This window comes from Mytilus californianus, unplaced genomic scaffold (assembly GCF_021869535.1).
Source record: "Mytilus californianus isolate M0D057914Y unplaced genomic scaffold, xbMytCali1.0.p SCAF_8, whole genome shotgun sequence".
Lineage (NCBI taxonomy): Eukaryota > Metazoa > Mollusca > Bivalvia > Mytilida > Mytilidae > Mytilus > Mytilus californianus.
In genome coordinates this window covers 101,098,168-101,111,341 of record NW_026262734.1, presented here as the reverse complement: position 1 = coordinate 101,111,341, position 13,174 = coordinate 101,098,168, and the positions used below count along the sequence as shown (strand labels likewise).

The window sequence follows — 13,174 nt, the reverse complement described above, 5'->3', positions numbered from 1 at the left end:
ACTGACAAAATCAAAAGAATGAAAGCAAAAATAAAAAAAAAATATGTATTCAATAAAATTAGTTTTTATTTCTTTTGAAATGGTTTAGAAGAAACAAATACTTAACAGTCTTATGTGTATTTATTTATAGTAATTGCATAAATTAGGTGACCAGTGCAGAAGTATCCAACAGAAACATTTGCATGTGTCACTCAAAAAAATTTCATAAATAAAACCTGCGTTCATCTTTTAAGTTTTTAACCCTTTAGACTTATTTCTTGCAAGTTTGGAAAACCATCTCATTCAAATTTCCTTGAAAGGTAACTTTCGGAAATATTAGAAATATCGATTTTAATTATTTTGTTTTATTTAAAGAGGTTTGGTCAGTTTTAACATTAGTTTCTAATTATTGAGATGTTAACAATTTTTGTCTAGAATTTTCATAAGTTTATAAGATATCAAAGCAATGTTATAGTTGGCAATCATACCACATCTTCTAATTTTTATATTAATAGAAACTTTTAATTTTAATCAATGAATATAATTCCTTTTAGTTTTTCATATTAAACAAGTTCATCTTCATTGCAACTTGTCTAAAGAACATTTATTTGAAGCGTACAACAAAATATCAGTTTAGAAAAAGCAAAACGATTGACTGGAATCAATTAATACGTGTCATATGTTCTATTCGTTAAATTTTCCACAAAACATCAGAATAAAAATACAATAACATTTTTGGTATATTATATCAAATAAGAAGAGTTTTAGTCTACATAAACTTAAATTTTTGAATACATTTATAAACAAAGAAGCCATGTTAATTCTTTCAAGAAAAATGTATTTTTGCAGATATATAAGATGTAGATTACACACAAAAACTAACAAAATATGCATTTTTCAGATATACAAGACATAGATTTCACAAAAAACTAACTCTGAAATAAAACAAATGCACAAAATCATCATATCCAATTATTTAAATCTTTCTTTCAATTATATAAATTCAAGTTTCAAACAAATAGATAAGAAGGTGGGATTTAAATAAAAAATTTCAAATGCTGAATATCACTTTTGTTATCATACTGAAAAGATAACTGTTCATTTTTTTTGTTTTAATTTATAAAAGTTGAAAGCTCGCACAAAAGCTGAGGTTTGTGGTCAATGAAAACATTTTACCGACTCGCCACAATAGATTACCTGCATGAAGGGTGGTCACACGCTGTTCTGCTTCTCCAAGTTTTTTTGCAACAGCTAACTGTGTTTCTTGCAAATATCTCTCTTTATCTGCAAAAAGTCTTTGTAATTCCTTTTCCTTCTCTTTCGTCCGTGCCTAAATTTGATACAGAAAACTTCACATTAATGTCTCAATTTCATTAATTCCTGATGGATATACCATTTTAACTTTTGCGTCAAAGCTTACCACTAGTGAAATAATAATCAAAAATAATATTCTGAATTTCTAAAATTTCAGAAATTATTGATTAAATTTGATTTTTTTGTAAAATCACCAAATTTTTCAAGTCCGACTGCGGCAATAAACTTTGACTATTTGAGAGGATCTGACAATACAACTTAATATATGACAATATATCTTACACAGACACGACATACGATTTACATGATTGATCTACACACACACCCATTCCTAAATTCGTAAGACCAAGTGATTTGAAATGTGTGTAACTAATAACCAGCGAAGCATGACCAGCCAATAGGTAAATTAGACGATAACTTATTTCTTGTTGTCTATGTCGTTAGCTGACAACTGTCAACTAGGCCTGTCAATACAACAGTGAAGTTATCAAATAGGAATCTTATATTCACAAATAAAAACAAAACAATAACATGTTCTTTCAAAATAAAAAACAAAATGAAAATATAGTATGAAACTTCTCTCTTTTTTTGTCAAGACTTGTGATTTACAAAAAAAAATTTAGTTTTTCCAAATTTTAAATAAAACTCCAAAAGCATCTCTTTAAATTTCACTTACTTTATCAAAAGTATATCTTTTACTAACCAAACCAATCAAAATGTATTTCAAATAACATTCATAATTCTTCCTAATTTAAACCAAGCAATATTAATTTAATTCCTTTTTTATAAAATGTATTATTAGATATAATTTACTACTAAACCATGCCATAATTTTTTTTTTTTTTTTCAATGTTTATAGTAATTAATCAGATATATCAAAATAATGACTATAATCAGGTACACATATATGTACAGTGGAAACATGGGATATATGAGGCAATTAAAAAACATTTACTGTGGATTCATGTATGTTCTTGGGTACCAATTTTCATAGATTAAAGACAAATTATATTTTTTGTGGATATTTGGTTTCATAGTTTTGTCAAAGTCTGTTAGACGTTTAAATTCGTGGTTCACTAGTTCCCACGAAATCCACTAAAAATTGATATATTACGAATAATTATGAGTCCACAGTATATTGGACATGGGCACTGGTCAAGCCAGATAGTTTTTCGTTCATCCAATATTTTATTGTATATCCCTTTGAGTCACTTTTTAACAAACGTATCCCTAGTGATCTTTGTGTTGCCCATGGTATCTTGCAAACTTTTGATACACTGGTTCAGTTTAAGAATTGACCATGTGATCACTTGAAGGATCAGGATGTGATTTTACAAAATTTGAAGCATGATTCAAGTAGACTTCAGATACCATTGACACATTTTAGAATAAAAAGAATAAAAGGAGATGTGAGGTCTATGTCAAAGAGACATGAACCTAACAAATCATCCAAAGGTCCACATGTGATCTTCAACAATTGACAGTTGTCTAAATAATATGTCTAGCTCTAAATCAATCTGAGTCTAAACAGTTGTCACACATCCTTTCCATTATAACTGTCCAATAGTGTGTCTATAAATAGATCAGGTCAAACATATTTTTATTATAACTGTCCAGTAGTATGTCTATAAATAGATCAAATCAACCATTCTTTTAATTATCACTGTCCAGTAGTATGTCTATAAATAGATCAAATCAACCATTCTTTTAATTATCACTGTCCAGTAGTATGTCTATAAATAGATCAGACTTTTATTTTTATACTGTTGCCCAAATTTTTTAATTAATCTTATTTCTATAATTTTCCATATACATGTAGTACATGTATTGATATCATTTTTTCAAAATATAGAAATTATTCAATTTGTATAATTAACAGAACCTTTTTACAGTATTCATTGTCCTTTTAAATTTTTTCTGCATTTTATTAACAAAAAGACCCATCACTTATTACTTCTGGTCCTTTTTTTTAACTTTCAGTATTTTCTGAACAAAAAGACCCATACTTAAGATTGTATATGAATATTTTTAATACTGTCATCATAATTCTATGGAATTTGTGATGTAAAATTATGATGGTTTAAAAGTCTGTCACATGTAAACTATCTGATCGTATATGGCCTGCTATAACGAATAGTCCCAATAGAGGGATGCTTTAGCTTAAGGATATTCGCTCCACTTGTTTTTGAATTTTAGCCAGATATTCGTAATCCTCTGGTTTTATCAATGAAGTGCCATTAAAAATTTTGCCTGCTAACCCCTACTTTTCTTTTCATAATTTTATTACATATAATTTAAAAAGTCATATATGAAAATCTTATAAAATCCTTGTTATTTTTTCATAGTTTTTGAAAGAAAAAAGGTGCTAATGTTAAATGTATGAAAAATCTAGAGAGAACTATTTCCAGCCAAATTTTCAATGGCTAATATCTCGAAAACAAGCACACCTACCCTTCATTTTTTTCTGCTTTTTTTGTTTCTTTATTTATATACTATCAATGTATAACAGTCTTTTAAAAAGCTTGTTATTTTAAAATAGAGTAGCGAACATCCTTAAGATGAAGGAATGTTTTGTAAAAAGCCACTTAGTGGGTTAATAATACTAGTAATATTATCATATGCATATGTCAATCTGTGATTTGAGGTTAACCCTAAATTAAATTAAAGTTCCTCACGATATTCAAATATAAAGTTCTGATGAATACCACAAAATAAGACACAATCAAAACAAACCTGAAACCACAAGAACTGGTATTCACAAAATGAAATGAACTTAGAATATAAAGAATAGTTTCAATGTCATAGCATATATATCGTTTACCTGTTCTTTAAATTTTTGAGAAGTCAAGGTAACCAGTCTATTAGGGAACCAGATTCTTACCTCAGCAGTTGCTTCTATCTTTTCTTCACAATCTTTTAGTTTGTCTCTTAACTGTTTGATTGTCACTTCTGTAAAAAGTGAAAGAAAAAAATCAATTTACCTCCCTTTGATCAAGTGAATACACTTCATTAAAGAGTACGCATCCCAATAATATTTTTCAGGAGTTATTTTTAGGAAAATTTAAAATGATTATCTATTTTCAATATAATTGCTTTCTTTTGAAAATTTATTATAGGTAAACAAAATACAAAAAGAACTCTAAAGATATAAAAATTTAAATAAATTTGAAATATTGATAATTATAACAATGAAACTTCAATAAAATGATTTTAAATTCATATCTGAAAAAATTGAAATATTCATATTACTTTCTGACATATCCGGAATATTGAAAAGATCATGCAAATATGTATGATCAAATTTCTGCCTCACTGACAATTAAAAAACTGGAAATCTTTTTGTGTGTGATTTGTCTACATTGTACTGCGCATTAAAATGCAAAGTGCATTGATAAAATTCAAAGATCAGATAGAAATTGATTATCAATCGTTATTGTTCCGTTTTCCCTACGAAAAATAAAAAAATGTTCATCATGAAGATTGATCACTCAGAATGAACTTTCCTTTGTCAAAACTTCAAAAGAATCCCAAATTTTAAAATAAAAATTGATTTGAGAAGACTTTGACTGCCATGGCATTAAATCAAAAAAATTTAAACAAAGACTTGGAAATCGAAAAATCGTTCGGTAACCAATTGATAAATATGAGTTTTTACATATAAGATTAATACTGCTGTCCCAAAGTGCATTAAATTGCATTGATTTTTCTACAAAATTGGAATAAAAATTGGAAATCTACATCGATCACTATTCCTATTTAAAATCCACTAAGAGCTAATTGATAGAAAGATCAATGGGTTTTAGGGTTTTGATGTATACACAGGCGATCTGGATTGTCACCAAAGCTGACGATAATATGATAATAATTTACTTATACTCGTACGGGAGCATAGAAAATTGATTTTCTATAAAGTGAAATCAGCTTGTCTAAATAAAGGATCAGAAAATGATAAATTAATCAATACATGTAAACAGAAAGTGACATTTATGTATACTTTTTTTAAATCCTCGTTTTTTTAAAAAGAAAGTTTCTCTTTATATATGATAAATCCTAGCTTTATAGTACACGTTTTATGTGTAAATCTTATTTTCCTGTATACGGAAAAAGAGTAGACAATTCCGAGAGAAAAATGAATAGCAACAAAATCATATCAAATAGGTATAAAAATGTTTATGTGGGTGGTTTATTCCATTTTGCACCTGATTTGTTGAAAAACTTTTTGCTTTTGTTTATCCATCATGATTTTTGTAATTGGCTTATGAAACTTTGTTCCAGATGTGAATTTGGTCTCATGGTCTCAAGGGTAACTTTTTAATGTATAGCTGTTTGAAATGGAAACAGTATTGTCTATTTATATTAAATTATAATGCTGCTAATATATTTTAATGACATCAAAAACTATTCACATCTGCCTTTTCGTGTTATCTCCCTTCAATGCATATGCTAAATAAAAAGTCTTGAGAAAAATTAATTTTACCCCTTTTAAGTCTTTTTATATCAGAGGTTATTCCCTTTATCACACCTCAGGTAAATTAGGGATGATGTAATTGTTTAAACGCCATCAGGTGTTGACCGCCTAACGACCTGTAGGGGGTCAGCAGATTTCATAGGCATATCATGACGTCAGGTTTTCTATTATTGTTATTGAATTTCATTGTTTATTTTTATACAAAACTTGTCAGGAAAAGTAATGTGCGATAAATTCCATATACTGTTTGCTACTGACCCCCTACAGATCCATAAAGGGTTAGTAAAATCTATAGGGATTTGGCTTCTGCCTCACCCTTATGGATTTTACTAACCCTTTATGGATCCATAATGAGGGAGAGGGGGGGGGGGGGGGGGGGGGGGGTGTAGCAAACCATATCACTTATATAAGCATTTTCATACATCTGGAATAAACTGGTTCATTCATGGTCACACTTTTTTGAGAGAAAATAACCTTTTAATGACTTCATACAACAGACCTTAAAAAAAAGTTCTCACAATCTAACATTTAAAATTTAGACCATTCTATATATCAAAAGTTTAAAAGGATAAAATTCTCATTAAGCATCATTAATTATTTCAACTATTTTTCACTTCTGAGCGTTAATTAATAACAAATATGTAAATTAATAATCTAATTAAAATAAATGCTCGTTACAATAGGCGGTCAGAAAGCAGAAATGACAGTGACATGCATGTCTTCGACCTCAGGCCATTATAAATTTGACAAGACAAACAATTTTTTTCTGTATATCTGAATTAGCCGTCAATTTACAAATCTGTCCACGTATTTTATAATGGGCCATTAATTGTGTATCTATCACTACTTTATGTTTTAACATTTATTAAAACAAAAGACAATTAATTTTTCTATTTTATTTAATTTTTTGAAAGAAAATGAGTCAATTTTTCTTCATCATATGTCAAGATTAGCCAGGGATGAGTTAGGATGTACTTAACTATTTTTTTGTAAAACAATGGAAAGATGGATACTTAAGCACAGATTCAGAGCACCCCACAAAAAAATATTGTGTATAGCATTTTAACTTTCCAAATGTGAGGAAGAGTTTTGATGACGGTCAAATTCAAAAGGTCAAATTTCTTTTGATTGTCTGAAATCACAATTTCCATCAAATCTGGGGCTGATATAAGCCCTTTTTTAGTGGTTCTAAATAAGACAAAAACCTGATTTCCAAACAAAGACGTTACGTTCTACTTGAAATGATCACAAGTACCAACTTAAGATTATCCATAATAATACAAAATGTGATACAATAAATAAGACATTTTTACCTTGGTTTTTCACCTCAGCAAATTCATGGTTATATTCATCAAGTGTATCACGTAACTGTTTGTTTTCTATTTCTAAATCTACCACTCGCTGAGCTTTCTTTTGAATCGTTGTAGCATACTCCAGCACCGAAACAGGATCTTAAATAAAAGATTTTCTACAAAATTTAGATTTATAATTTTTTTTATTATTTTACATTAACAGTAAACATTCAAAATTTCAAGAAAATCTTCAATATAAATTTTTAAAAATTTGTTATATACTATTGGGGAACATCATTATACATTTCAATAAGACAGACAGGAAAAATCTTTCTGTTTAAGCTTTAACTTCAAGACTTTTGACTGGTGTGATTTTTAAATCAGTGTACCCTCAACATGAGAAACATATTAACTATAAGCAAACTATCAGGCTATCAATTGTATACAACCCTCAAACAAATATAAAAAAAATTTGGTTCAAGGACAAAAAAGCAAACAATATACTGAAAATTTTGAGTGGAATAATGGGAGATAACTCTGCTCAATAAAAGGGAGATAACTAACCTGGTAAATCAATGAGTTTCTTATAAATGGACAAGAAGGCTGCTTCTGCTGCTTTACTTCTCTTGGATAAAAAATCAACTTCTCCTTGGAAACTTTTTAACAATGGTGCAACTAATTTACGGACATCCTGAAAATATCAAAATAAGCAACGTCAATTATCATTAATAAATCCTCATATCTAGTTACCAATCCTAATTGATACTTATATGAATTCATACAAAATTAGTCTACCTTGATCAAATTTCAGCCCTAATCAGACATTTGTGTATCAGACAGGAGGGTAGCTTAATTTTACCTTTCATATCTTTAAATTTAAACAAATGAATCAATTGAATATATTTGAATTTCAGTCAGATCAGCAATGTAATACACCATTTGATTGCCAAAAAAAAAACCAGGATGTCATTACAATAGTTATCTCAGTTAAATTTTGTATACTTCATTTCTAAATAACTTGTGAAAAATGACAAAAAAACATATCTACCTAACAATTAATTCAAAATTTTCAAACTATATTGCACACACTACCGTCGAATATTACAAGCTAACTTTTGGTTGTTGTACAATGTTCACATGGACAATCCCTAAGCTAAGGACAGAGATATAGATGATCTGCTTTATATTGTTAATCAAATGGTTTTAGAAACAGAGAACACAAAAAAATCTACCATAAAATTGTAGCAGAATGCTCTGGAATGACAATAAGAATACCACTATAGTATGCTTATCTCCCTTGTCCCTGAAATTTGTGAAATTTATGAAAATGCCTACTGAAGTTTGTCAGTTACTTTTTGGAATGTTCAGTCATCTTTCTTAGGTATTTAAGTTTCCTCCTACAGAAACTACAAGAACTCACAATCATGACAGAATTTGAGTACATAGTCATGATAGTAGAAAGTGGTAAACAGACTAACGATTTCCAAGGACGTATATTAGGTGTTTAAAAATCATTGCTATTTCTATTTAAGTACAAATGTACCAAAAAGACATTAACTTTCTGTCATATGACAATTCTACCTGCATTATTTTAGAAAGGTTTTATTGAAATTTTGGTTAGCATTTCTCTTAAGTATTCTAAATTCTCCCCTTTTTGTCAAATAAAAGTATTATGCAAATTAGGGGACACATTCAAGTGGTCATACATTGTATTGGTATTCAACCTGATTCACATTTTTAATGATGACCATACAACATGCTATCAAACTTGCATTTCTAAAAGTACTTTTGCCTTTTGTCTTCCTCTCTTCTTTCACACAATGACATAAACTATCTCAATTTACAAATCATCCAATTCAACAGGACAGATAAAACTATAAATAGCTTAACAGGGTGTGGAAAATTAATTCTTGGAAATCCCATTTAATTGAACATATGATCTGTTAATGTTACCATATATACATACAGTTTGATTTTAATACAAATTTTAAATGTTCCAAACTTCAAACAGGTCATGTTATAAATATACAATCAACCTGTGAATATCAACTTTCTTTTAAACTGTAATGTAAAATAAATAGTTCAAATAATCTACCTCTTGAGTGATCAGCTAAAAAATAAACATTATTTCCAACAAAATCCAAAACAATTCTCCTTCCTACTTGAAGTATTCAACTACAAAGTCATCCTTTTCATGTCTATTTCATTCAATCACTGTGGATTATGATCAGATGATTAAACCAGTTGTAATTTAATCTCTTCACTAAATGATCCAATTTTGTAAAATTGTGTAGTTGGATAAATCTTAATAACACAGACACCAGGTTGATAACATCAATTTTCAAACTTTTGATAAAAAACACACTTCATCTTTTATCATTTTCACCAATAAATCAGCGCAGTTGCTCCCCTTTTCAGAGGCATCAAATCCAATCAATTTTTGTGACCTGAGGCTATATGAAAGGGAACTTTTGATTTGTAATTCGAGAAGTATAATTATCAAAGCTAGTTTCATTTTACTGGAAAAACCAAAGTCTATTAAACGATTAATCTAGAAGCAAGACAAATGTTTAAAATCATTCTTTTCTGCAATGATAGCTGTTTTATTGGATAAATACAAAGGATGACCAAATGTCAACTGAATTTGAAAATAGAAGTTAAGATATCATCACAGAAACAGCTAGTTTTAAGTTCGGACTTCTAGAAACAGCTAGTTTGAAGTTTTGACAACTTTGAACTTTGAGGTCAGATGAATCTTGTGTTTTACATTGAACTGGTGTTTGTTCTTTTGTGTTGGAATAGTTATTAGTGATGGATTTATCAATGTAATCAGATTCTGACTGTCAAATCAGCTGGTTGTTCAGCTGTCAGAATGATTTGTCTCCCTTTACATCTGAAAGTTTTCAATTTCAGTGTCTCCATATTTCCCCAAGGAGGAGAGAAAAAAATTACTAATCCCCTATTATCTTAAGAATACCTATGTAGTGCCTCACATATAAATCCATCCCTATTAACAAGCCAATCACCAATGAAATCAAAGATTCTGATACAGGGGTTTATCTAGGGTCACCACATCATGCCAAAAAATCTCGGCATAAACTAAACTTAATTAACATTGACAAAATCATGGGCAAAAAAGTCAGGATTTTCTTCCATGATGGATGTTAATTAAATCGTATTAGATAAGACAAAATATATAAATATTATCAGTTATCTAAATGTGCAATATACAATCGGGTTAGACATATTGACATCCTATTTTGTAGAAATGGTGATGTAAGGATTACGCTAATCTAAGGATCGCGTTGGGGAAATTTTTGAAAAGATGACTTGTGCTGAACCTTTTTTTATCATGGAATATGAGAATATGTTTCATTAAATATATCAAGCAAGCAATTATGATCATACAATTTTTCAATAACTGTGACTGAAATTTATGGGCTTCAACTAGAGAGTGCATGCATGCATCCATGGTATTGGCAAACTGATCGAGGGAAAAGTTTCATTATTTCGGTGAACAAAATAAAAGGGGAAGGGTTGACATCTCAAAAACTAGTTTATTCAAACACATATAAATAAGTGAGGACTTGTCAATGACTGTTTGTAAATGTTTTATGCCCAATGTGACTTTGGTGTTGATTGAAGATCTATGATAGGGTCTAGCTTTGTTATATAAATTTACACACAATTTCTGGAGTCTTAGGGTGATATATAGAGCTACAGGCACATTATTTATGGACAGTCAGAGACCATATGTTAACCTATAGAGTCTTGGGGTGACGATATATAGAGCTTCAGGCACATTATTTATGGACAGTCAGAGACCATATGTTAACCTATACATATCATTTAATTGTTTAAGTGTTCTGGGTTGCTGTCTTTTGATGTATCTTCCTATCAATTTCATCAGAGACATCATGTGTGAAATTTCAATTGTTATAACTTTGGTATTTTGAAAGTTTCAACATAAATAACATAATGTACACACAAGTTACAAATATCCCAAACAAGACTAGATACATTGATTGATTGATAGATGTTTAATGGCTGGAAATGTCTTCATCCATATCAAAGTCATTAAATATCAGTCTGCAAGATAAAATTTTAAATCCACAAGCCTGAAGCTATATTAGTAAGATTCTTTTGGCTTGTATGGATGATTTTTACAGGCCCAAAGTGATTTTACAAACCTGGGATTGTGGGCCTGTGGTTAAGGGTGAAGACAAAAAAATTGATTAGAAAACATCAAAAATGTATCTTTATTTCTTTCAATAGTGAACAGCTTAAGTTAGATCAAAATTCATAAAGTATTACTTTCTTTTATGAAGATTTGCACCTTTGTCAAAAATGTTTGATAGAGATTATCTAAGGGCACCTGTGTGTAGTAACAGATTAAGTGATATATTGTACTTTGACAATGGGGGACATTAATAGATGTGTTTGTTATTTTCAGAAGTGAGAAATCATTAGATGTCAATTCTGATTCTCTTCATTCCTTTGTTTTTCTCTATAGATCATAGAAAGATTGATACTTGCTGAGGCTCTGCCAGGGATACACAGTGTAAACAATATTGCTGATGTCACTGACCAGGTCAAAAACTAGGCCACTGACCTCCAGGGTATAAAGTTCTATTAAGATCAAAGTGGAACAATTAATTAAAGTTTAGTTGATGAAGGTTCACTGAAATGTTTTATTGGAAACACTTAGAATATACAAAACAAATATGTAATCATTTTATTCTCATTTTCACATTTTTTCTTTTTAACACTAAATGGTTTGTATAACAAGCTACATTGAGACCTATATTACTCTGCTTATATTGAGACCTATATTACTCTGCTATTCAATATCAAAATGAGGAGATGCAGTATGATTGCTAATGAGACAACTATCTAACCAGAGTTAAAATGGAATGGTAAGTAACTCTGCTTTTTGGATTATCTCCCCTCTCTTGATTGTCAGTAATTTCATAAAATCATTATAGTACTAAAATTATGCATAAATTGAAAAAAAATATTATCAATTGCTAATTTCAATACATTATATTTCAGCTGGTAATAACTTAAATGCTTAAATGACAGTTGCTTCCCTTTGAAAACTATTTATTTGATTTTTAATCAAAACAGCTTCAAATTCAAAGTATTCAGTTTTGCCCCTTTAGAATTAAAACAATAAATGGTCAACTAGAAACAAAAATTTTGATTTTAAAATTGGTAACTTTATTCCTTACTGAAAACTAACATCTGTTTGTTTTTCATTGTCCAATTTATTTATATTCATTGAATGTTTAATTGCTATACTTCGTTATTTGTCACAGTAATATGCTTTATCACAATAAAATTTCTTCATAAAAATAATTTGAGCAAAACTATATATACTCAGGACATTTTGCAACAATTTCATAAATTAATCGAATTAGTTTTCAAGGAAACATTTACTTTTCTCAGAAAAAAAAAAACATCTAAATTTAGAAGGCGGTAGTTTTCTTCAGTGCATAGAATTTAATATTAGATCTTATGCCCATCAGTCCCTAACAATTGATCTGTTTGTCATGACATAAGTACATAAAGTGGTTTCAATGACAACTCTTACAACGATCTTAATGACTCACAGTCAATTATAAATACTCTAGTTTACTCTTTGTTCAGATACCAATCAGCATCAAAACACTTCATAGTCAAGTGGGCCCAATGAGGCTCCTGACTTAGTAACGTAAGTGGAATTCCACCGACATCACTATATTCATTTTAGGATTTTAATTTTTTTTCTCCTTCCTTCCTTATTAACAAATCTCAGAAAATATTAATTGATATTGGTTAATTCTTTTACACATAAATTGACCTTGTCCTAAAAAGGAATCTACGGGACTATAGGGGAATTTAGTCCTGAAGGTGAATCTAATGTCCAAAAGGGGAATCTACAGTTCGAAGGGAAATCTATTTTAGTCCTGAAGGGAAATCTACAATCTCAAAAGAGAACAAGCATTCTGTGAGTATTGCATGGCAATACATAGTCCCCTCCCGGTTAAAAATTCATTGTAATGGAACGAAATTCTAACTTGATCTATAACTTGTCATGGTGTAAACTACATAAAAACATCAAGTCAAAATCTTCAAGCAT

General features: G+C 29.4%; 2 protein-coding genes across 10 annotated transcripts in view; one reads left to right on the top strand and one right to left on the bottom strand.

Annotated features, from left to right (window-relative positions):
* LOC127710750 (glycosyltransferase 1 domain-containing protein 1-like) overlaps positions 1–13,174 on the top strand; it is an 801,321-nt gene that overhangs the window by 261,758 nt on the left and 526,389 nt on the right. The gene's annotated exons all lie outside the window — the stretch shown is intronic.
* The window catches only part of LOC127710745 (protein CASP-like), a 106,509-nt gene that overhangs the window by 60,684 nt on the left and 32,651 nt on the right, over positions 1–13,174 (bottom strand). For all 9 annotated transcript variants that reach the window (XM_052216697.1, XM_052216704.1, XM_052216699.1 and 6 more), the window contains exons 3-6: positions 7,618–7,744; positions 7,075–7,212; positions 4,175–4,242; positions 1,177–1,309 (exon numbers count right to left, since the gene is read on the bottom strand). In XM_052216697.1, coding sequence (XP_052072657.1) covers positions 1,177–1,309; positions 4,175–4,242; positions 7,075–7,212; positions 7,618–7,744 — 466 coding nt within the window. The remainder of the gene's footprint in view (positions 1–1,176; positions 1,310–4,174; positions 4,243–7,074; positions 7,213–7,617; positions 7,745–13,174) is intronic.